At 34.4% G+C, this 24,338-nt stretch overlaps 1 protein-coding gene and 1 pseudogene across 1 annotated transcript; both read left to right on the top strand.

Moving 5' to 3' along the window:
* The first annotated feature begins 1,178 nt into the window (after positions 1-1,178).
* LOC131175809 (metalloendoproteinase 2-MMP-like) lies at positions 1,179-2,164 on the top strand (annotated as a pseudogene).
* An 11,961-nt stretch (positions 2,165-14,125) lies between these two features.
* Positions 14,126-15,326, top strand: LOC131175852 (metalloendoproteinase 1-like). The gene is made up of 2 exons (XM_058140530.1): positions 14,126-14,135; positions 14,247-15,326. The coding sequence occupies exons 1-2, from the start codon at positions 14,126-14,128 to the stop codon at positions 15,245-15,247; spliced, it is 1,011 nt and encodes a 336-aa protein (XP_057996513.1). The 3' UTR covers positions 15,248-15,326.
* Positions 15,327-24,338: the final 9,012 nt, after the last annotated feature.

Below are 24,338 nucleotides of genomic sequence, written 5' to 3'. Positions count from 1 at the left end.
TTTTAGTTTTGAAGGATTACATCAAACCCCGCTTATTATATGATCTCTTTTATGATTTTTATTTAAATTAAGAAATTTGAGGTTTCAATGTATTTACACTGATGAGAAAAAATGAATTGGCCACCAAAAACTGATACCATGTACATTATCTGCAATCTCCACTTAGGGAATACACCTATGAGGTTCATTTCTATTTTTTTTTTTTTTTCTAATTTTCCTATAATGATGAAGTTGCTTAAATTTATAAGAGAAATAAAATTAATGAAAATTTATAAAGAGTAGAAGAAGGATTATTATGGGGTATTCATTGATTTAGAAAAGATTTATGATTGAGTACTATGAGAAAAGTTCTTCGTGATAAGTACTACTCATCCCAGACACATGAGCAGCACAATTGTTCAAATTTCTCTATTAAATGGTGTGAAAGGCCAGAAAAGTGAAATTGTCAAATTTTCCACACTTTGTCGGTCAACAATCGTTTATGATTTCTGTGTTACCCATGAAGCATGGCAAGTAACTCCATCATCATTTAGTCAATCAACTTTAACTTAAATGGTATTGGAGTAGTTTTTAAAACTGCAATACCTTGATTTCAATCTTCATCTAAAGTTTGATCAATCACAAAATAAAAATTTCATCTTTGAAATTAAAAAGAAAATTTTCATTAAAATATGTAATTGTTTTAATTACTTACACCCATCAGGCTGCAAATTATAAAAATTTCATCCCAAACATGTAAGTTATAATTCATATGTGTTTGTTAGGGAATTACAAACTTAAATAAAAATGATTTTGCATAATGTATAAAGGGAAGGAAACAATACCACCAAACAACCATTGAAGAAGAAATATTTTTTCCTTTATATATATATATATATATATATATATATATATATATATATAAGTAGATAAGCTATTTTATATTATATGGACAGAACTCACATATTCTTTCTTAGATCCAGTATATCATAAACAAGATGAAATATATACAGTGAAATATACATGTAAAATGGGTGAGACTCATGTATTTATATTTTTCACTAAGAACAGTTGTGAATGAATTGACCAGAAAAACATTGAAGTACACGTCAAAATAAGCTGAACCGGAGCATGAAACACATATATATATACTTGAGCTATATAGTAAGTTTGTCTATAAATAGCAACAAAACACTAGCATGAACCACTACACCAAGAGATTAAGCCATTCGTTACCGAAAGAACTGTAGCAATGGCTCCCAAATTCTTTTATCTTCTTACAACCTTCCTCCTACTGCTCTTTTCAATCCAGCTCTTTACAGTTCAGTCTGAAGGTCATGAGGGGAAAACTCTCAAATTTCTTCAAAGCCTAAAGGAAGTCAAAAAGGGCCAATATGTTGTTGGCCTTAATGAGGTCAAGTAGCACCTCAGGAAATTTGGATACTACCCAAGTGATGATACCAATAATCTAACTGACGATTTCGATGACCTTTTGGAGTCTGCGCTCAAAACTTACCAAAAATTTTACAAGCTAAATGTCAGTAGAAGTCTTGATTCTGCTACCATCAAGAATATGATGATCCCACGATGTGGAGTACCCGATGTCACCAATCTCACATCCTCGTCAAAACCAACCCGCAGCAGCCATCACAAGTCGAAAATGTTCCGCATGGTTTCACACTATGCTTTTCCCGAGGAAATACGAAGATGGCCATCTTCTAAGTATCAACTCACCTACACGTTTCGCCCTGGAGTTCAAAACCCAAATGAGGCGGACATGAGGTCTGCTTGTTCGCGAGCTTTTCAGAGATGGGCAAGTATTTCCCAATTCACTTTTCAGGAAGCACCTACAGGTTCGAATGCTGATATTGTGATCGGTTTTTATAGAGGTGATCATAGAGATGGAGATGCTTTTGATGGGCCTCTAGGAGAGGTGCTGGCTCATGCATTTTATCCCCAAGATGGAAGATTCCATTATGATGCAGATGAGGATTGGAGTAGTAATCCCAACATGAACCAATTTGACTTGGAATCTGTGGCTGCTCATGAAATTGGTCATCTTCTTGGGCTTGCACACAGTCAGGATTCAAATGCCCTTATGTATTCAATAATTCCAATAGGGACTATCAAAAGGGAACTCACCCAAGACGATATTGATGGCATACATGCTCTCTACCCTAATTAATCAACCATAATCTTTGTTTTACATGGAATAATCAAAGAGAAATTAATTCACGTGGTCATGTTTAATTACCAAATATGAAAGGATCTTAATCCATATGTAATGGATATTATATTGTGCTTTTCATTTTTCAATTATGAATAATATGATGAAAGCATCTTATTTATTGTATTTTACTCTACAATTAAATGCAAGGCAAATTATTGTAAAGGGACCCATAATAAAAAATTTTGAGTTTAAGAATTTTATGTTTGTCATAAAAATTATAAAAGAGAGAAGCGCTACCCATTAAACTTCTTTTTTTTACATAGAATGTGTAAATGGGACAACACACCTCTTAATAAAATTACAGTAATTTTGTCAAAATATAATAATCTATATTATGGGGAATCATTTATAACCTCTCTTTCTAAAATAAATTAAGAAGGTGCACATGCGAGATCATACGAATAAAATTAATCACAATAAAAACTTGAAACAAATTAGTAAAGTGTAAATAAAAGAATATTTAATCTCATAAAATTAATTAGTTAATAAGCAAGAAATTATTGATAATATTTAAAGAAACAGAGATTTATATAAATTAGTTTAAGCTTAATGTTGTATATGTGTTATACTCATTTCATATAGGCATTTTAAGATAGTTTTGCATCCATTTTACCCTTATATTTTAGTATATTTTATGTTTTTAGGTTTATTTTAGTTTTTTGTTAGTTTTAGTTACTTTATATTTGATTTTTATAATTTTGATATTTTTAATAAGTTTTATAGTAAATTGAAGGTTAATGAATGCATTAGGAGGTGATTTGCAGAAATTTGGAGCCCTTTAAGTATGGAGAAAAATTAAAGAAATCAAGCCTTAGAAAATTAAGTTGGCCAAAATTTGCTTGAGATCTTGCTTATGATGTCACTTATGATATGTCATATTGCTTAACCTAAAACCTAGGGTAAGTCACAAGTCAAACGTAGCTTAATTCCAACATATTTAGAGTTTTCATCTCCAAACCTGCGGAGATTTTATTGGGGTCTTGCGTGAGATCCTGCTTAGAGTATGTAGTAGTGCTTAAGGTGCAGCTTAAGTCAAGCTGGAAGTCAAACATGAGCGAAAAAACTCATTTCAACACAAATCTGTCGAGATTTACTAAGGGTATTGCTTACCCTAAGTAGACAGGCCATGTAGAAGTCAAAATTTGCTTAAGATGTTGTTGAGAGTAAGCAATACCCTAAGCAGATAGCCCAAAATGTGAAAAACTCTGCTAACCTAGATATTTTTACACCTCATTTTCTATCCACCCTAAGCAGACAGCCTATATAAAAGCATAATTTTCTAGTTTTTGCCCTAAAAAGTAAGAGGAAAAAAATCATAAAAATAAAAAGGAGAGCGACGCCATCAATTTTGGAGGGGTAAATTTTGACAACTATCCCTAAACTTATCTAGTTGTAACATTACAGTCCCTCAACTTAAAAATGTAGTATAAAACCCCATCAACTTTCAAATTTTACGCAGTAAAATCCCTCTAATCTCCAATTACCAGTTTTTCAGTTAGACGCTGACCTAAACAGTTCCAGCAAGGATCTTAGTCAGTATTTCTCTTTTCTCTCTCAAGCCATATGTAAATTGAATCATTTTTCTCTTTATAGACAGAATAATTTTTTATGCATAAAGAGAATAATTTTACACTTTGCATAAGAGAAGAGAGAGAAATGTTGACTAACTGTCATGCGAGAGCTATTCACATTAGTTTCTAACTAAAAATCTTTAATTGAAAGTCAGAGGAATTTTACTGTGTAAAATTTGAAAGTTTATGGGGTTTTATGTTACATTTTGAAGTTAAAGGACTATAGTGTTATAACTATATAAGTTCAGGGACAGTTATTAAAATTTATCCAATTTTGGAGAGAGGAGCTGCTGCCACCATTTTTGGAAGCTCCAGGATTCAGAGATTTTGGGTTCTTCTATCTGGGTTTTTCTATTTTTAGTTCCTTATCATGTTTTTCTTTACTTTTTCATCATTTCCTGTTGTAAATATCAACATGAGTGAGTAAATTCTTTAGATTTCAGAGTTGAAAAATATACTTTAGATTAATTTGTAAATTTGGATTGATTTATTCCAGATTTTATCTAAATATGAGTTTTGATTCTTTCCTTGTGTGCTTATTTTACTTGCCTAATATTGTTATCCATTGGGTATTATCTTAATCTTTGATTGAAGGACCGAAATGTGAAAATCATTGATAGATAATTAATTATTAGAACTTAAAATAACCTAGATTTAGAAATAAACTAGGGTTTTAAGAAGATTTATTGATTGGTTACAAAACTTAACGGGGTTTTAAGTTAATCAAATATCGTACGAAAGTAGGTTTGATTTTCTTAAAATACACTTTGATTTGCTTGAAAAAGATTTCAAATGATTTTTAGAATCAATCACCTTCAAACTCGTTTTTCCCTTAAAATTGGAAAAACCAAGACAAATCCCAATTAATTTATGCATAAATTCTCAACTTTGGAATCATTTTTCCCATTAATTAGCATTTGATTTAAATTACCCATTGTTAATTTAGTTTAATTGCATCTAGATTAGGAATTCATTTGCTTGCCCTTTACTTATTCTGTTTAGCTTCATCAATTTCACTTAGTTTATTCATATTTACACTTTGCTTTCATTAATCATTAGTTCAAATAATCGCTTCATTCATAATTTGGTAATCAAACGGCAAATCCTTATGAGAACGATACTTGATTTATCACTTTATTACTTGATACAGTCCGTATACTTGCAGATCACACTCATCAATATGTATGGGTAGAAGTATCCAAAATATTGAATCCATCCACATTTCATTTCAAAGAATAAAATTTACTGCAATATCATACTTTCTTTATAAAATAATTGCAGTGGCAACAGTGTAGTGAAAACTTTTTTTTTCATATAATATTGATTAGTATTTGCTTGTATTAATTATATTGTAAATTTAATTTCAGCTAAATTTCATCATCGTCCTTGAACTTTGATGGTCGTTTTAGTAATGTCCTTAAACTTCAATTTGTATCACAAAAATTTTTCAATTCTAATTTAGCTCTACATAAAGTCTTTCACATCGTTTTCCGATAGTCTCTCAGACGAGATGCTATTGTGTACATTGCAAACTGGATTTTTATAGAAAAAAAAAATAAGAATTTTCCTCTCTCTTTCAGCAAGATAAAACACAGTCTCTGTCCTTCCTTATCATTGGCAAATCAACATTCTGACCCCTAAATGAGGAAGACCAAAGTAGTGATGACAACTACAGAAAAAAAAAAGGTACAAAAGAATGTAAAGTCCTCCTAAGATAATATGAACGATATAGTAGCCCATGCATAATTATGGATGTAATTTGGTGAGAGATGAAAAATACAGTGTAGAACCTAGAGGAACAATTTGCACATACAAAATATTAGAGGAAAACAACTCCACAAAATTGTCAATAGCGCAATATAAGTAGAACATTGAAAGAAATAAAAATCATTTCCAAAGCTCAAAAAAGAAAAAATCTACTAACAGATCTCTTGACAAATATATTAAGAAAATAGAAGGGAGATCTAGGGGCAATTGACCGTACAGGGTCAATTTAAAAAATAATATACTGAAACGGGGTAGAATTTGAGAAAATTACGGGAAGGGGGCGAGAAGACCAAAAAACGTTGATAAAAATAGCGTCCCAACACACAGACGCTATTTAAAATAGCGCAAAAAAAAAAAACGCTATTTTGAATAGCGTCCTCACGTAAAAACGCTATTCAAAATAGCGTTTTTACGTGAGGACGCTATTTTGAATAGCGTCCCCACGAATCTGCCTGAAGCCGCCCGAAGCAGAAATATGCACCGTCCCGAAGCCGCCCGAAGCAGAAATATGCACCGTCCCGAAGCAAAAACACGCTAATATGATTAGCGTCCCAAAAAGCATGAAAAACGCTAATATTCCTGCACAGATTGGACTTGCGCCAGGCTTGGGAGGAGGCTGCACGCCAGGCTTGGGAGGAGGAGTGGATGAACACGGGACGCTAATAAAAATAGCGTCCCACTACTGAAGATTCGCTGCACAGATGCGGGAGGCTGCACGTCATGCCCAAATATGCTAATTATATTAGCGTCCGGAGGTACAAGATGCTAATATAATTAGCATCCGGAGCAGATGGGACGAGATGGGACGTAATATTCCTGGTGTGCTGCAGTGGCTCATTCCGGACGCTATTCAAAATAGCGTCCGAGCTTCGGGTGCTATTATGAATAGCGTCCCTTGTTGAGACGCTATTTTGAACAGCGTCCCACGCGCTGACCACTGCAACCCGCCCCCTCTTCGTAATTTTTTGAGGTGTTAGCCTGTTTTGGTATTTTTCGTTTCTGAGATACCTTAATACGGTCATTTGCCCGGAGATCTAGTACATCGTCAATTTCTAAAAGTATAAAACCACAATAATGAAAACAAAAGGAAAACTACACCATACGATTTAGGCACAAAAAGCATTATAATACCAATCCAATAATAACGTGATCGAATCAAGCATAAATGATAACTTAATCTCAAAAGGAGTCAACAAACACTAAAAATAAACCAATAGAGATCAAATGCTAAAACGATTAAAATCAAGCTGCATAAAGCATCAAACCCAAATATAGATCTAATCAACCACTAAAATGCCAAAATAAAGCAAGAACAAGCATAGATCTAAGGAAATGATACCTGTATATTACATTTGACAAGATCAAGAGGAGTGAAGGCCATGTGAGTAAGTCCACAACTCTAGTGCAAGCAGCATAGAAAGTTGGAGAGTACACCGTGATCTTCCCAAGCTCGCTGGGAGCGGGGATCATAAAGCTTCCAGTCTTCCTCATGAGTAACGGTAATGGTGAAAGGGAAGGTTGGGTAGGATTAAAGTGGGCGAGTTTGGAAAGGAAGAGGTTTTGGGAGAGGAAGAGGAGTAGAGGAAGCCAGGGATTAGGGATTGGCGAGAAGAATTGGAGAGAGCTATTAAGGGAATTTTCAAGGGAGCGAGAGAAACAAAGGAAAAGAGATTAACACTCTCTGGCAAGTCCCTCATTGACAATTAAGGAAGGAGAAAGAGAGTATTTTATCTAGCAGGAAGAGAGAGAATTTTTTTTTTTTTTTTGGATAAAAATCCAGGTTGGCTTGTACACATTAGCATCTCGCCTGAGAGACCATCAGAAAATGGTGTGAAGGACTTTATGTAAAGCTAAGTTAAAGTTGAAAGATTTTTGTTATACAAATTGAAATTCAAGGACATTACTGAAATAACTATCAAAGTTCAAGGATAGTGGGTGAACACCTATCATCCATTAACACTTTCCTATGATATAGACCAACCTTTGTAGAAGCTTATTAGAACATGCCCAATGAAGAAAATACTTAACCTTACCCAACACATTAATGTTCCAAAGCTTCTTCCACACTGAATCAACTTGATTTGAAGAAGAAGCTCTTGAAGCAGAATAAACTAGATCATATAACGCCACCTGGTATGCACTTTTAACACTGAAATCACCAATCTGCAAAAAAGCGAAATAGTACAATCTCTGGACCGCCTCCTACTAAGTGGAATATCACATGTTTGAGCTGCTTCAAATGGCAAAAAAATCCCATCAATAACCTCTTTTCTCCAACACCACATATCATGATTGATAAAATCATTCACATACAAAACTGAATTTAATGAAGGAGGATGGGACAAAACTTTAAACTCATTTTGATGGGGAAGCTACCTATCATAACATATATTGATCGATGCCCCATTGCCCATGAGTCACCTAGTTCCTTTCTCAAGAATCAACCAAGCTTGAACAATTGAACGCCAAGTATAACTTGGCCTGAAACTTACCGTAGTGTCAAAAAATGAAGATCGAGGATAGTTCCTAGCTTTTAACAATTGGGCAATTAGTGAATCTAGATCCCTCAATAGGCACTAGCAGTACTTAGCTAACATGGCTAAATTAAAAGCATACAAACCTTGGAAACTCGCTTCATTGCTACACTTTGGTTCACACATTTTCCTCCAAGCATACCAATGAATCTTCCTCTCTTTATTTTGTTGATCCACCAAAATCTTGCTATTTGGCTTTTGATATGCTTACAAAGCTCATTAAAAAGCAAGAAACAACTCATGGTGTAAGTAGAAATTGACTAAATAAATGCCTTGAAAGGACCTTTCTGCTAGCTCTTGAAAGGATTTTCCCTTTGGAACTTTTTAAGTTTTTCCCCCACTTTATTGCACAGGTTACTGAAAATATGTTGCTTCTTCCTACCAATAATAGCTGGGAGACCTAAATATTTGCCATGCTGATCAATCCCACGGACACCAAGCTGAGATCACAGCCTTTCTTGATGGTAAACATGAACATTCTCGGTGAAAGAAATCTTCAAATTTCCAAGTTAATTTTTTTGCCTGATGTTGCCTCATAATCACTCAGAATGCCAGCAATTTGACTTTTTTAACTAAAAGGAGCAATATATATATATATATATATACACACACAAACACACACACCACCAAATAATAGTTTAATATTCTAAAATATGCATTTTGTTAGTAGAAAGCTTGAGATTTGGCTACAATTACTCCCAAATCTCAGAGGTTGTGATCTATGGTGCTAAATTAAAATTTTTGAATCTAATTAACAACTCGCGAAAAGATTTGATCTTTTCTATCCAATTGGTTTTGATATTTAACAAAATGAATTTTGTTTTTAGGGAGTAATTATATAATGGAAACTTGCATCTGTTTACCTACTCTTCATGTGGCAAATTTTAATGTTAGAAGAGCCATAACGTATGCAGAGAGCAAAAAGAAAGCCCTATTAGTTAGCCCATTGCAACTTTGATATTGACTTGGTGTCAAAGGAACTTATGTAACTTCTCTTCATTTTTTTTGAATTTTTTGATTTTTGAAGGTTGACATCAAACTTCGCTTAATATATGACGCTTGCTGATATCTGCTAAGATTTTTATTTAAATTAAGAAATTTGAGATTTCAATGTGTTTACATTGATGAGAAAAAGCAAATGGGCCATCAAAAACTGATACCATGTACATTGTCTGCAATCTCTACTTAAGGAATATACCTCTAAGGTTCATTCAATTTTTTTTTTTTTGTATTTTCGTGTAATGATGAAGTTGCTTAAATTTATAAGAGAAATAAAATTGATAAAAATTTATAGAAAGAGAAAGAAAGATCTTTATGTATATTCATTGATTTAGAAAAGTTCTCTGATTGAGTGCTATAAAGGAAGCGCTTTGGTATCAAGTTCCACTCATCCGAGATACATCAACAGCACAACTATGCAATACATTTTTATATTAGTTATTACAGGCGAAATTATCTACACGTTGCTGTAGATTGTTATTATTATATTTTACAAAATTTAGTTCTTTATTTAGTGATAAAAATAAAATAATTAATAAATAAAATTTTTATTTTTTTATTTTACAAAAAAAAAGACTTTTTCATTCCTTTCAAATTATCCACTTTATTTTAAAAAGTAGTAAATTTATTAATTTTTTAATATGTACATATTTAATATATATTTTTATTAATAAATATATTAATAATAAAATGTAATTAGAGCAATTAATATGAGTAATCTAGTATTAATGTAATTTATATTAGAAAAAGAATGATAAAATTTGTTACTTCCATACATTAAAATTCCTTTGTCATTGAGGTTGAGAGGCTAAAAATAATAATGTTGAAAAAAGTTATTTAATTATTTTAGAGTTCTTATAATAAAAACATGTCAAATTTAATTTTAAATTAATTTTTAATACTTTCTACCTAGCATATTTAAAAATATACATGTTGGTAATGGCGAATTCAACAATAATACTAACACACACACACATATATTTTATGTAATACTCCTAATTTTTAAATAATTATTTTATATGTAAATATTAGTATTTTATTGTATTAAATATTTTGAGAATTTTTTTAAAATTTCTGAATTTTTAGAATCGGGTTTGATTTTATGAAAATATTAAACTTTGATGCTACAAATTTTTTTGAGTTTTCTAAAATTTTTTGGGAATTTTTAGACCTCATTTTTTGTCCCAAGACTGAGTAAAAAATTCAATTTTCAAGTGTTTTGAATCAAACCGATCAAATTGAACTGGATTTCCTTCCTCTTCTTCCTCCCCATTGTGCGCCTGCTGCACCTCCCTTCCCTCTCTATTTTTTTTCCTCCCCTTGCCGCCCAACCGCTGCCTAGCCCTTCCTCAGTCATTGGAGCCCCACCTGGATGTCTCCTCGTCACCGGCCACTGCTCTAGGACGCCGAAAAGTCGTGCCAAACTCTCCCAAGCGTGCACGCGATGTTTCACCTTCTAGGGCTGATTCCGGCCAATCCGGCCATCAATTGAACTGGGTCTTGTCCTAAATATTATCTACACCTCGAGAGCTTTCCATAGATACCAAGAACACCCAAATCCATCGAGTTGTTTATCTAATTTTTGCCAGAAAAATTTTAGCTCATTTTGACTTTTGGTCTAAATTTTTCACAAACCAAGAGCCCCACGAAAAATTCGAGAGTGCCGGAATGCTCCCCTCGATGACACCGTTTTCCGATGGGTCCCATAGAATTTTGTAGTGTTTGTCTAGGTATTAAATGAGCTTAATAAATTTCGTAAAAAGTATGTACTAACCCCCATGTTATGAGCTTCACGTAGGTATATTTGATTCACAAAAATTTCACTGTCGATCGGGTCTGCATTTTCAGGCTGGATAAACAGGCGGCCAAAGCTACTTCAAAATCAGGTCAAGATAGGCTACTCCACCATTTTTAGACGTCTTGGATACATTTTCAGTATCAAAGTTGGTGTAAGTAAGCCCAAACCCTAAGTTTTCTTAATTATTTAGTTTCAGGTTTAGATTAAAAATCCATAAAATATTCTTGGGTAGTTAGAAAATTATAATTCCTTTTGTATTAGCTTAGTAATATTGCTGAGGACCGCGGGGCAAAATTTTAGAATTTTTAGGGCTCATTTGAGAAGTTTTTGCAAAAAGGGTTAGTTATAGGGACTAAATTGTACTTTTTTAAATTTATGATTATTGACTATTTGGATGGGCTTAGAAGGGGCCATGTGATGTGATTGAGATATAGTTGTATGACTTATGGATATGAAAGTGTATTTTTTAGCCCTTTTACAGAATAGGTAGATCCTAGGTATAGGGAGAACTATGCTAGATTTTTATCACAACTTAGGGTGTTTTTGATTCTTTTTAAGCTTGCATTGAGTCAATTATATTAAATAATTATAATATAATTATCAGTTGAGTCGAGAAAACCTTCCTCCTCCATCCAGCCACCATAATGATCTCGATTTATGTTTGTAAGTAAAATATTTATTTTAATTATAATTTCAAAATTATTTATATTCAAGGCATGCCCATGCATCACTTATAAATATATTTTTATGTAGTTAAATACTAGGCTCGCTTTATATTATATTTTTAATTGATGAAATGAATATGGATGTTGTTTTATGGTAATTTGGAGCTGTGTACATGTGTAGCGTCTGTGTGTGGTGATATTGGATATAGGCAAGAAGGATAGACGCGACTGGAGCTTGACTCGCTAGGACCCGATCCTATTGTGGTTAAAATGGGGTAGGCATGGCTCGAGTTGATTTTGCTGACCTCCACATTTGGACTATTAAGAGAAAGTCCAGCTTGAGATGTACTCGCTGGCAGAGATTGGATTTAAGAGAGCTGTTTAAGGGATCAACTCCCATATATATATATATATATATATATATATATATATATATATATATATATATATATATATATATATATATATATATATTGTTTGAACATTATATAGGTGTGTGAGTACTCTAAATTACCTTCTTGTTATCTGTGATGTGACTTGTATAAAATCTTTAAAGGTGTTGCATTCCTTCCCTTAGGGTGCACTAGCCTTAAATAACTATAGAAATTGTACTTAAAATCAATATTTTACTCTTTGAGTTAAACGCTCACTCATGTTTACCTTATTTTTCCAGGATATAGGAGATTCCTGATTGAGTTTTAACCTGCCTCTCTCCTTCGCAGGTCATTTAGTAATATCTATTATGTTTTGTATAACTTTACTAGATTCTAGAACTCCGCATATATTAGAAGTATTTTATTTCATTTGGGTCTCTAATATAATGCCATGTCAAATCTGTAAATCTATTAAATGCATGTAAGATTGGATTGGATGAGGGAGCTGAGCTCCTATTTGATTTTATGACATGATAAGTATGAGAAGGGTGACCTAAGCTCCCCAAATTGATATGTATTATGTTTACAGGTCGGGTAAGTAAAAAACTTCCCATTAGTTGGTCCATGTTATGGCTGGACTCTGTCCGGTTGATTTCTTGAAATTGGGCTCAACATGGGCCTTAGGATTGGGTTAAGGAAAAGTTAGGTTTACTACGGGCCTCAGGGGCTTTAAGCTGGCCCAAGTCTTAGTGCCGTTTTGGGCCATAGGTTGGGTCGTGACATTTTAGTGATAAGTAAGTAATATTATAAAGACGTGAAACATGAATTTGAAACTCTAATTCATATATTGTTGTAAATCATCTTAGTTATAGTTATTGTTAAAATAAAAAATTAAAAAAATATTTGAAAGAAAAAGAATGTTTAGGAAGGGTAGAGTGTGTAGTAAATGGATTGACAATGTTATAAAAAAATCTAAAAAACAAAATTAGTAAAATAAAAATATATATGGTTTCTATTTAGAATTTAACCTTACACATAATTAGTTGGCGTGTTTTTCTAAAAGTATATTTTAATTATTAACCTTTTATTTATCAATTAAATAGTTTTCTTTATTAGAATTCATTCTTTATATTAGAAAATTCAAATGCAAAGAAAAATCAATTTTTGATTTTTACCTTTTATCCTTATTATTTATTATATTGGTCCAAATCGATACGTTATTAAGCAATGCGGTAGTCATGGAAATTTTAATTTAATAGAATCAAATTTTTTCGTGATTATAATCAAATTAAAAAAAAAAAAAAGAAAAGTGAAAATTGAAAAACAAAATTAGCCAGTGAGAAAGAAAAATTGGCAAAGCTGAAATTTTATAAACCCGTTTATTAAAAAAAAGCCCATCACTAGAAAGGGCAAAAAAAAAATAAAAAGATTAAAAAAAAATCCTGTCACAGTTCCATGAATAGTGTCTGAGGATTCAACTTTTAGGTCAGAAAAGACAAAGCAAAGTCTTCAATGAAAAGACAGAAAAAACCTATCCATTAAAATGGTTATTCAAATGTGTGAATTAACACTCGCTATTCAAATGGCTACTGTTCACGTGAACAATGACTTCATATTCTCTTTTAATGTATGGATACAAATATGAATGGCGTGAAAGATAAAAGGCGAAATTGTCAAAATTTGCAAGTCAAAAAGAAATTGTCAAGATTTTCATACTCTGACTATCTACAATCATTTATGATTTTTGTGCTACACAAGAAACATGACAAGTAATCTCATCATCATTCAATCAATAACTTTAACTAAATAATATTGAAATCGTTTATAAAATTGTGATACTTTGATTTCAATTTTTATTTAAAGTTAGATTAATTAAAAAAATAAAAATTTTGCCTTTCAAATTAAAAAGAAAATTTTTATTAAAATATATAATTATTTTGCTTGCACCCATCAGGGTGCAAATTATAAAAATTTCATCTCAAACATAGGGAATTATACTTAATCAAATATGTTCTCCCATGATGTATATAGGGAAGGAAACAACACCACCAAACAACCATGGAAGAAGAATCAATTTTCCTTTTTTCTATATATATATAAAGGAAGTAGATAAGCTATTTTATAGTATATGTACAAAACTCACATATTTTTACTTAGATGTAGTACATATGCAAAGTATGTGAAACTCATGTATTTGTATTTCTCACTATGAAAAGCTGTAAATGAACTGACAAGAAAACATTAAAATAAGACAACAAAATAAGTTGAACCCTAGCATGAAACACATGCATATTTCCTTGAGCTATAGAGTAAGTTTGTCTATAAATAGCAACAAAACATTTACATGAACCACCGTACCAAGAGATTAAGCCATTCGTTACTAAAAGAACAGTAGCAATGGCTCCCAAATTTTCCCATCTTCTTGCAACCTTCCTCCTACTGCTCTTTTCAATCCAGCTCTTTATAGCTCAGTCTGAAGGTCATGAGGGGAAAACTCTCAAATTTCTTCAAAGCCTAAAGGAAGTCCAAAAGGGCCAAAATGTTGTTGGCCTTAATGAGGTCAAGAAGCACCTCAGGAAATTTGGATACTACCCAAGTGATGATACCAATAATCTAAATGACGATTTCGATAACCTTTTGGAGTCTGCACTCAAAACTTACCAAAAATTTTACAAGCTAAAGGTCACTGGGAGTCTAGATTCTGCTACCATCAAGAACATGATGATCCCACGATGTGGAGTACCCGATGTCACCAATCTCACATCCTTATCAAAACCAACCAGCAAAAGCCACCACAAGTCGAAAATGTTCCACATGGTTTCACACTATGATTTTCCCAAGGGAATGCCAAGATGGCCATCTTCTAAGTATAAACTCACCTACACGTTTCGCTCTGGAGCTCAAAACCCAAATGAGGCAGACATGAGGTCTGCTTGCTCGCGAGCGTTTCAAAGATGGGCAAGTGTTTCCCAATTCACTTTTCAGGAAGCACCTACAGGTTCCAAAGCTGATATTGTAATCGGTTTTTACAGACGTGATCATGGAGATGGACTTGCTTTTGATGGGCCGCTAGGAACGGTGCTGGCTCATGCATTTTATCCCCAAGATGGAAGATTCCATTATGATGCGGATAAGGATTGGAGTAACAATCCCAACATGAACCAATTTGACTTGGAATCTGTGGCTGCTCATGAAATTGGTCATCTTCTTGGGCTTGCACACAGTCAGGATTCAAATGCCATTATGTATTCAATAATTCCAATAGGGACTATCAAAAGGAAACTCACCCAAGATGATATTGATGGCATACATGCTCTCTACCCTAATTAATCAACCATAATCTTTGTTTTACATGGAATAATCAAAGAGCAATTAATTCACGTGGTCATGTTTAATTACCAAATATGAAGGGATCTTAATCCATATATAATGATATTATATTGTACTTTTCATTTTTCAATTATGAATAATATGATGAAAGCATCTTATTTATTGTATTTGACTCTACAATTAAATTCAAGGCAAATTATTGTAAAGGGACCCATAATAAAGAATTTTAAATTTAAGAATTTTATATTTGTCATAAAAATTATAAGAGAGAGAAGCACTACACATTAAACTTCTTTTTTTCACATAGAATACGTACATGGGACAACACATCTCTTAATAATATCGCAATAATTTTGTGAAAACATTGTAACGTATGTTGTTGGGAATCATTTATAACCTCCGTCTAAAATAAATTAAGAAGGTACACATGCGAGATCATACGAATAAAATTAATCACGATAAAAATTTGAAACAAAATAGTAAAGTGTGAATAAAAGAATATTTAATCTCATAAAATTAATTAGTTAATAAGCAAGAAATTATTGATAATATTTAAAGAAACAGAGATTTATATAGATTAGTTTAAGCTTAATGCTGTATATGTATAGGTAGAAGGTATCCAAAATATTGAACCCATCCACATTTTATTTCAAAGAATAAAATAACTGCAGTTTCATACTTTCTTTATAAAATAATTGCAGTGCTGTATATGTATAGGTAGAAGGTAAAGACTTTTTTTTTTCGTATCATGTTGATTAGTATTTGCTTGTAATAATTATATTGAAAATTTAATTTCAGCTAAATTTCACCACTGTTTGATGGTTATTTTAGTAATGTCCTTAAACTTAAATTTGTATCATAAAAATCTTTTAACTTTAATTTAGCTCTAAATAAAGTCTTTCACATCGTTTTCCGATGGACTCTCAGACGAGAGGCTGATGTGTACATTGCAAACTAGAATTTTATGGGAAAAAAAAATTCCTCTCTCTTTTAGCTAGATAAAACACAGTCTCTCTCCTTCCTTATCATTGGCAAATCAACATTCTGACACCTAAATGAGGAAGACCAGAGTAGTGATGATAACTATAGAAAAAAAAAAGGGTACAAAAGAATGTAAAGTCCTAAGATAATATGAACAATATAGTAGCCCACGCATAATTATAAATGTAATTTGGTGAGAGATGAAAAATATAGGGTAGAACCTAGAGGAATACTTTGCATAGACAAACTATTAGAGGAAAACAATACCATAAAACTGTCAATAGCATAATATAAGTAGAACACTGAAAGAAAAAAAAAAATCATTTCCAAAGCTGAAAAAAGAAATCTACAAACAGATCTCTTGACAAATCTATAATATATGTCAAGAATAAAACCACAACAATGAAAATAAAAGGAAAACTACACCATACGATTAAGGCTTAGAAAGCATTAAAATACCAATCCAACAACAACGTGATCGAATCAAGCATCAACGATAACTTAATCTCAAAAAAAGTCACCAAACACTAAAAATAAACCAATAGAGATCAAATGCTAAAACGATTAAAATCAAGCTGCATAAAGCATCAAACCTAAATGTAGTTCTAATCGACCACTAAAAACACCAAAATAAAGTAAACATGAGCACAGATCTAAGGAAATGATACCTGTATATTACATTTGACCAGGTCAAGAGGAGTGATGGCCATGTGAGTAAGTCCACAGCTGAGAATACCTCTAGCAGTGCAAGTAGCGTCAAACGTTAGAGAGTACATCTTGTGTTATAAATAGCTTGTATGTTAGACAATATAGAGAGAAAGAATTCTTATATTGTTAAAATATAAGAAAGTGAAGAAATGACAAAATTGAAATATGTATAGAATTATATATATATATATATATATATATATATATATATATATATATATATATATATATATATATATATATTATTCTATTATGGCACTTGGCACATATATGTGTGAAATAAAATAATTATCTTATTGCAATTTTCGTAAATAAATTACAAACAGATGTATTTATTAACAAGTAGATATGTCTATTAATAAACAAGACATGTTAATTCTATACAAACAGTCATAATTGTTTGTATAGCTATCTGTTCATAAACAGATATGTCTATTATATACAAACAGTAACAGTTATTTGTATAGGTATATGTTAATAAACAGACATATCTATTTTATACAAAAAGTCACAACTATTTATATAGATGTCTGTTAATAAACAGACATGTCTATTACACAAACAGTTGTATCTATTGGAGATAGACAGATGTGTCTATCTAGTAAAAGTTCCATGACTTCTCATTCTTTATAAATATGGATGAGTTTTTCAATCCAGAAATATACTACTTCTGCTTCTTCTTCTTTTCTTCTAGTCTCTCTAAATTCGGTTCGTATAAAGAGTTTTTAAGGGAAATCTTCAGGAGTTGCTGTCTGCAGATTTCAGGTTTTGTTGTATCCTGGAGGTATATTGCCATAACTTTACAACAATCTAGTGGGGGCAATTAATACCTTAAAGATAATGATTCATCACGCCTCAAAGCCTATTCTACACCCACTGCCTCAACAATTTTAAGGTATTAATCGCAATAGAGTCTAAGACTATTTTCATGATGAATCAAGAGTTCGTGAAACTTGATCATTTTAAGGAACAAATTATGTTCACTGAGAAGGTAAAAGCAGATCAAGAAAAGAAGATGAATTGCCATACAGAGGTCATATTCTCAATAACTCATTAGATATATTATAAGATTTGTTTACCTCTGTCAAGTCTCCAAAGGAAATTTGGAATTCGTTAGAATTAGAATACAATACAGAAAAAAAAGGTATGGATAAATTTCTCACTATGAAATATTTTGAATTCTAAATACATGACAATATGCCTGTTATGGATAAGTTCATGACTTGCATATCTTTGTTTCAAAGTTTAAGGATTTGAAAGTGGTAGTTCCTAAATCATTGCAATTATGAGGAATAATAGCACATCATACTTCTAGTTTGAATGATTATAGGAAGAAATTACTGTATGCCACATACGACTTCTCTCTTAAACAGATTCAGAAATACTTACACATTAAAAAGTTTTTTATGTAATAATTTGTTTTGTGTCGATGACATGCTTATAATTAGAAGAAATATATGGTTGTATTATGATGCTAAAGCTCATGGTGAATGTGATAAAGAAGGTAATAAGATTTATGTGCATAAGTCGAAAAATAATTTTATATGCATAAATCCTAATTCATATTAATTGTGTCTATCACTAACTAGGTGGGGATATTGTTAAAAATATTAGTGATAATAAAACTTGTCTCATTTTGAAAGCGTTATGTCTGTTCATTAAAAGGCATCAAAATGAACTATATATTACCGATAGTTATATTTGTTTTAAAAGGTATAAGTGAATAGATGTAATTGTTCTAAGAGATAAAAAGTGAACGGTTGTATCTGTTGTAAAAGGTATAAGTGAACAAATATAATTATTCTAAGAGATACAAAGTGAATGGTTGTATCTGTTCTAAGAGGTATAAGTGAATGTTTGTATCTATTCTAAGATGTATAAATGAACGGTTGTATATGTTCTAAGAGGCATAAGTGAATAAATGTAATTGTTCTAAAAGATACAAAGTGAACGGTTGTATATGTTCTAAGAGATATAAGTGAACAAATATAATTGTTCTAAGAGATACAAAGCAGACGGTTGTATCTGTTGTAAAGGTATAAGTGAACAGGTATAATTTGTAACACCCTAAATTTTTAAAATTTATTATTTTGTGAGTAATATTAATATTTTAATTTTTTAAAAATTTTAGAAAATTATTTGAAATTTTTTAGATTTTCGAAATCGGGTTTGATTTCCCGAAAATATAAAACTTTGATATTTTTAAAAATTAATTTAAAGACTACGTGGCAAAACTAAAAATATATTTGGAGTCCACAATTTTTTTTTAGTTTTCTAGAATTTTTTCGAAATTTTTGGGCCTTGTTTTCGATCCCAAGGCAGAGTAAAAAAATTCAAAATTTTGTATCCTGCATCGAACCGGCCGAATCAAATCGGACTGGATTGGACCGGCCCTTTTCTTTTTCTTCCTTCTTCTCCCTCGCGTGCCCGACCTCTCCCCTTCCCTTCCCGTTTTCTCTCTCCTCCCTCACCCCCAGGCCGCGCCGCCCCCTCCCTAGCCACCCCACCTTGCCGGCCCCCTGCCTCACCACCTCCCCACGGCCGGCCGACGCTCCAGGCGGCTGGAAAACGTGCGCGAAGATCACCCGACGCGCACGCGCCATTTCGACTTCCCGGCTGAAAGCTGGCCTATCTGGCCACCGATTGGGCCGGGTCTTGTGTCAAACAACATCTACACCTTGAGAGCTTTCCATAGACACCAAAAATATCAAAATCCATTAAGTGGTTTGTCTAATTTTTGTCCGAGAAGTTTTAGCCCATTTTGACTTTTGGGCTAGATTTCTTGCAAACCGTGAACCCCGCGAGAAAACCGAGAGTACCAGAGCACTCCACTTGTCGAGAGCTTCGCGGCAATATAAATTTCAAAATTTTTGGACACCATTTTTTAGTGGGTCCTACAAAACTTCGTAGTATTTTTTCGAACATTAAATAAGCTTAGAAAATTTTGTAAAAATTTTATACTAACCCCCGTGTTGTGGGCTTCGTGTAGGTACCTTCAATTCACAGAAATTTGACAGTTGTCCGGGTCTATGAATTTCCAGTCAGACAGACCGGCTACCGAATAAGTCTTGAAATTAGATCGAGATTTTGGCTACCCCACTATTGTCAGACGTTCCGAGCGCGTTTCCGGAGTCAGAATCGGCATAGGTAAACCCAAACCTTTCTTTTTCGTAATTTTTTAGTGCTTAAATGGGATTAAAAATCCATAAAATATTCGTGGTAGCTCAGAAAATTATGATTCTTTTTACATTAGCCTAGTAATATTGCTAAGGACTGTGAGGCAAACTTTTAGAATTTTTAGAGTTTATTTGGTTAGTTTTTGCAAAAAGGGTCAATTATAAGGACTAAACCGTAATTTTATATCGTGTGATTGATGACTGTTTGGATGGGCCCAAGAGGGGCTGTGTGATATGATTGAGTTGTGGATATATGGTATGCAAATATAGAAGTGTGGTTTTAGCCTTTTTGCAGGTTGGGTAGGTCCTAGGTATAGGGGAGACTCTGCCGGATTTTCAGCACGACTTAAGATGTCTTTGGTTTCTTTCTTAGTTTGTATTGAGTCAAATTTATTAAATGATTGTAATAAAATTATCAGGTGAGCCGGGACAGCCTTCTTCCTCCGCCCAGCCGCCACAGTGACTGTTGCTACGTCTGTGAGTAAAATATTAATTTTAATTGTAATTTTGATATTATTATATGTTCAAGCATGCCCATGCATCACTTATATGTATATGTCTATGTAGTTAAACTCTAGGCACGTTTTATGTTGCATTCACAACTATTAAAGTGCCATGGATGTTGTTGTGGTAATTTGGAGCAGTGTGCGTGCGTTGGCGTGCGTGTGGTATAGTGTTGGCTATGGACAAGACGGGTAGACACGGCTTGAGATCTTCACTGGGACCCGGTCCTTCAGGGTAGACATGGCTTGATTTCTTCGCTGGGACCCCAATTTGGTTTATTAAGCGAAAGTTCGGCTTGATTTTTTCGCTGGCACAGGCTAGATTTAAGAGAGCTGTATAGGGGATCAACTCCCATATCTTTATGATTTAACATTACTGGGTGTGTGAGTGCTCCAAATTACCTTTTTGCTGTTATGATGTGAAAATATTGCTGATGTTGCATTTCACTCTACAGGGTGCATTAGCTTTAGATAGTTATAGAGATTATGGTTAAAATTGATATTTTACTCTCTGAGTCGAACGCTCACTCCTGTTCATTATTTTTCAGGCTACAGGAGGATTTTGTTGTGGTTAACCTGCTTTTCTCCTTCGCAGGTTGTTTATTAATGTTTGTGTAATTTTATTAACTCCTAGAATTTTCGCATGTGTTAGAAGTATTTATTTGATTTGGGTCTGTAATATAATTATCATGTTGGACCTGTAAACGTATTATTATATGCATGTTTGATGGACTGGATGAGGGAGCTGAGCTCCCATTTATTTTTATGACATTTGAGTATGTGGAGGGTGAGCTGAGCTCCCCAATTGATTATATATTGTGTTTACAGGTCGGGTGAGTCAAAAACTCTCCGTTGAAAGGTCCACTTTATGGCCGGACTCTGTCCGGTTGAATTCTTGAAATTGGGCCCAAATGGGCCTTAGAGTTGGGTTAAGGAATAGTTAGGCTTACTACGGGCCTCGGGGGCTTTAGGCTGGCCCAGGTCCTAGTGCCGGTCTGGCCCATAGGTTGGGTCGTGACAAATGTGGTATCAGAGCTTAGGCTCCAGATTCATAGGGAATAATTGTCTAAAGTGTTGGGAAGAGTCTACTAGGAGTCACATGCAGAAAATAGGGTCCACATTCGTCTTGCATTGTCATCTTTGCTTCTAGTTTCTGCTTCATATAATTATGTATAAATATGAGTCTATAGAGCTGTGTAACATGTTGTTTTGAATTTTGTGGGCTAATGCTGCTGAATTTCAGGAAAATGCGTAGAAGCAGGAGAGCTGCCACTGCACTAGAACCAGATGTGCCTGACGAGGTGTCAGCACAGGATGAGGCGCCTGCCCCGAGGAGGCGGGGTAGGAGGCCTAGAGCTGCTCAAGTAGAAGAGCAGCTGCCACCAGTTCAGGATCAGTCTTTTATGGCACAGGGTCCCATGGACCCAATGGCAGCTACTCTAGCTGGTTTGCAGAGAACCATCGATATGATGGCATAGTATATGGTCCACCCTCCCCAACAGCAGCAGTCCACCGCACCAAGAGGGGAACCTTACAAACAGATAATCAATTTCAAGAAGTTGGTGCCGAGTACTTATGATGTGTCAGACGATGCCTATCGATTTTTGGATTCCTGCAGACAGGCAGGAACAGAGTTGCAGTTGACTGATAGAAGACTTATAGAGTGTATACAGCATGTCATGGGGCCTATGCCTAGACAATGGATGAATGACTACATATTACCTCGGATGGAGGGTTTGTCATGGACCCAGTTTGTGGAACTGTTTATCAACCGGTTTGTACCAGAAAGTTTCAGAGATCAAAAGCAGTGGGCCTTTGAGGCCTTAAGACAGAATGGCAGGTCTGTAGATGAATATGCTACAGAATTTCTGGAACTGAGCAGGTATGCCCCTACAGCAGTAGCTACAGAAACTATGAAGGTGAAGAGGTTCCTAAAGGGGCTTGACAGGAGGTATGCAAACCTGGCCATGATGTCTGATCAGTCTTTTGATGTGGTGGTTGATCAAGCTAGACAGATTGAGATTAGCTATGCTGTGGATGATAGCGAAAGAGCAAAGAAAAATAGAGCAGAGGGTTCTTCAGGTGTTCCCCACATGGGTGCTCCGAATAGCGGTGGCCAGAGTAATTACAAAGGAAGAAGTAAGAACAAGAAGAGTGGTTTTAGACACAAATCTTGAGGATTCAGACCAGGATACGGATCAAGCAGTGGTCATAGTTCGGGATACAGCAGTTCTGAGTCTGGTTCAAGATCCTCCTTTGCACCTTGTGCACAGTGTGGAAGAGGACATTTAAGACCTTGTATGAGGGGTTCAGGAGTATGCTTCAAATGTGGCCAATAAGATCACGTTGCTCCGGACTGCCCCGTGTTCAACGAGCCACAGTTGGGGTCACAGGGTTCTGTTGCAAATGTTCCTCGTCAGTTATATCTTTGTTCTTCCGGCATGGCGGTGATCGATTGATGGCCATGAGGCCAAGGACAAGGGGGGCATGGATTTGGAGGCAAGTCAGGAGGTAGAGGTCGATGTCGAGTTACGCCACCCAGGGTAGGGGTTAAGCTCGGGTTTTCACCCTGACCCACCAGGATGCTCAGGCTTCCACTGCAGTTGTGACAGGTATTCTTCTAGTCTGTTCCTATGAGGCTCGTGTTTTGATAGATCCGGGTGCTACGCACTCATTTGTCTCCCCAGTGTTTGCCATGAGATTGGGTAGGAACCCTATAACTTTAGAATGCCCTTTGTCTGTAGCTACCCCGCTTAGTGATAACATAGATGTAGATATGGTTTTTCCGGGTAGCCCAGTAATAGTGGATGGAAAGATCCTCCTAGCAGACTTAGTTCCTCTACCAGTAATGGATTTCGATGTAATCTTGGGAATGGATTGGTTGGCAACTCATTATGCCACTTTAGACTACAAGAACAAAAAGGTGTATTTCCACACACCCGGTGTGGAAGAGTTTAGCTTTGATGGTGACAGGAGCGTGGCTCCATATAATTTGGTGTTAGCAATTAGTTCTAGAAAAATGTTGAGGCGTGGATGTCAAGGGTATTTGGCATTAGTAAGAGATACATCTGTAGAAGGTGTCAACATGGAAAATGTTCCTGTTGTTAGAGAATTCATGGATGTCTTCCCTGAGGAGCTTCCAGGGTTGCCACCAGGAAGGGAAATAGAGTTTTGCATTGATTTTGTACCGGGTATAAACCCCATATCAATGCCGCCTTATAGGATGGCACCAGCAGAATTGAAGGAGACAAAGGAGCAACTACAGGAGCTTTTGGACAAGGGTTTTATACGTCCGAGCACTTCACCCTGGGGCGCTTCTGTTCTATTTGTGAGAAAGAAATATGGGTCTTTGAGGTTGTGTATTGACTATAGACAGTTGAACAAAGTGACTGTGAAGAACAAGTATCCACTTCTTCGGATCGATGATCTGTTTGATTAGCTCCAAGGGGCTAGATTCTTTTCCAAGATAGACCTGTGATCAGGCTACCATCAGTTGAGAATCAGGAATGAGGATGTGTTCAAAATAGCATTCAGGACAAGATATGGTCATTATGAGTTCTTGGTGATGTCTTTTGGACTCACTAATGCACCAGTAGCCTTCATGGACCTGATGAACAGGGTATTCAGGCCATTCCTAGACCGTTTTGTCATCGTATTCATAGATGACATTTTGGTATACTCTCGGACCGAGGAAGAACACGTGTGGCACTGGAGGATGGTGTT

The sequence above is a fragment of the Hevea brasiliensis genome, chromosome 18, assembly GCF_030052815.1.
Source record: "Hevea brasiliensis isolate MT/VB/25A 57/8 chromosome 18, ASM3005281v1, whole genome shotgun sequence".
NCBI classification, from domain to species: Eukaryota; Viridiplantae; Streptophyta; class Magnoliopsida; order Malpighiales; family Euphorbiaceae; genus Hevea; species Hevea brasiliensis.
This window is presented reverse-complemented; position numbering and strand designations above follow the sequence as displayed.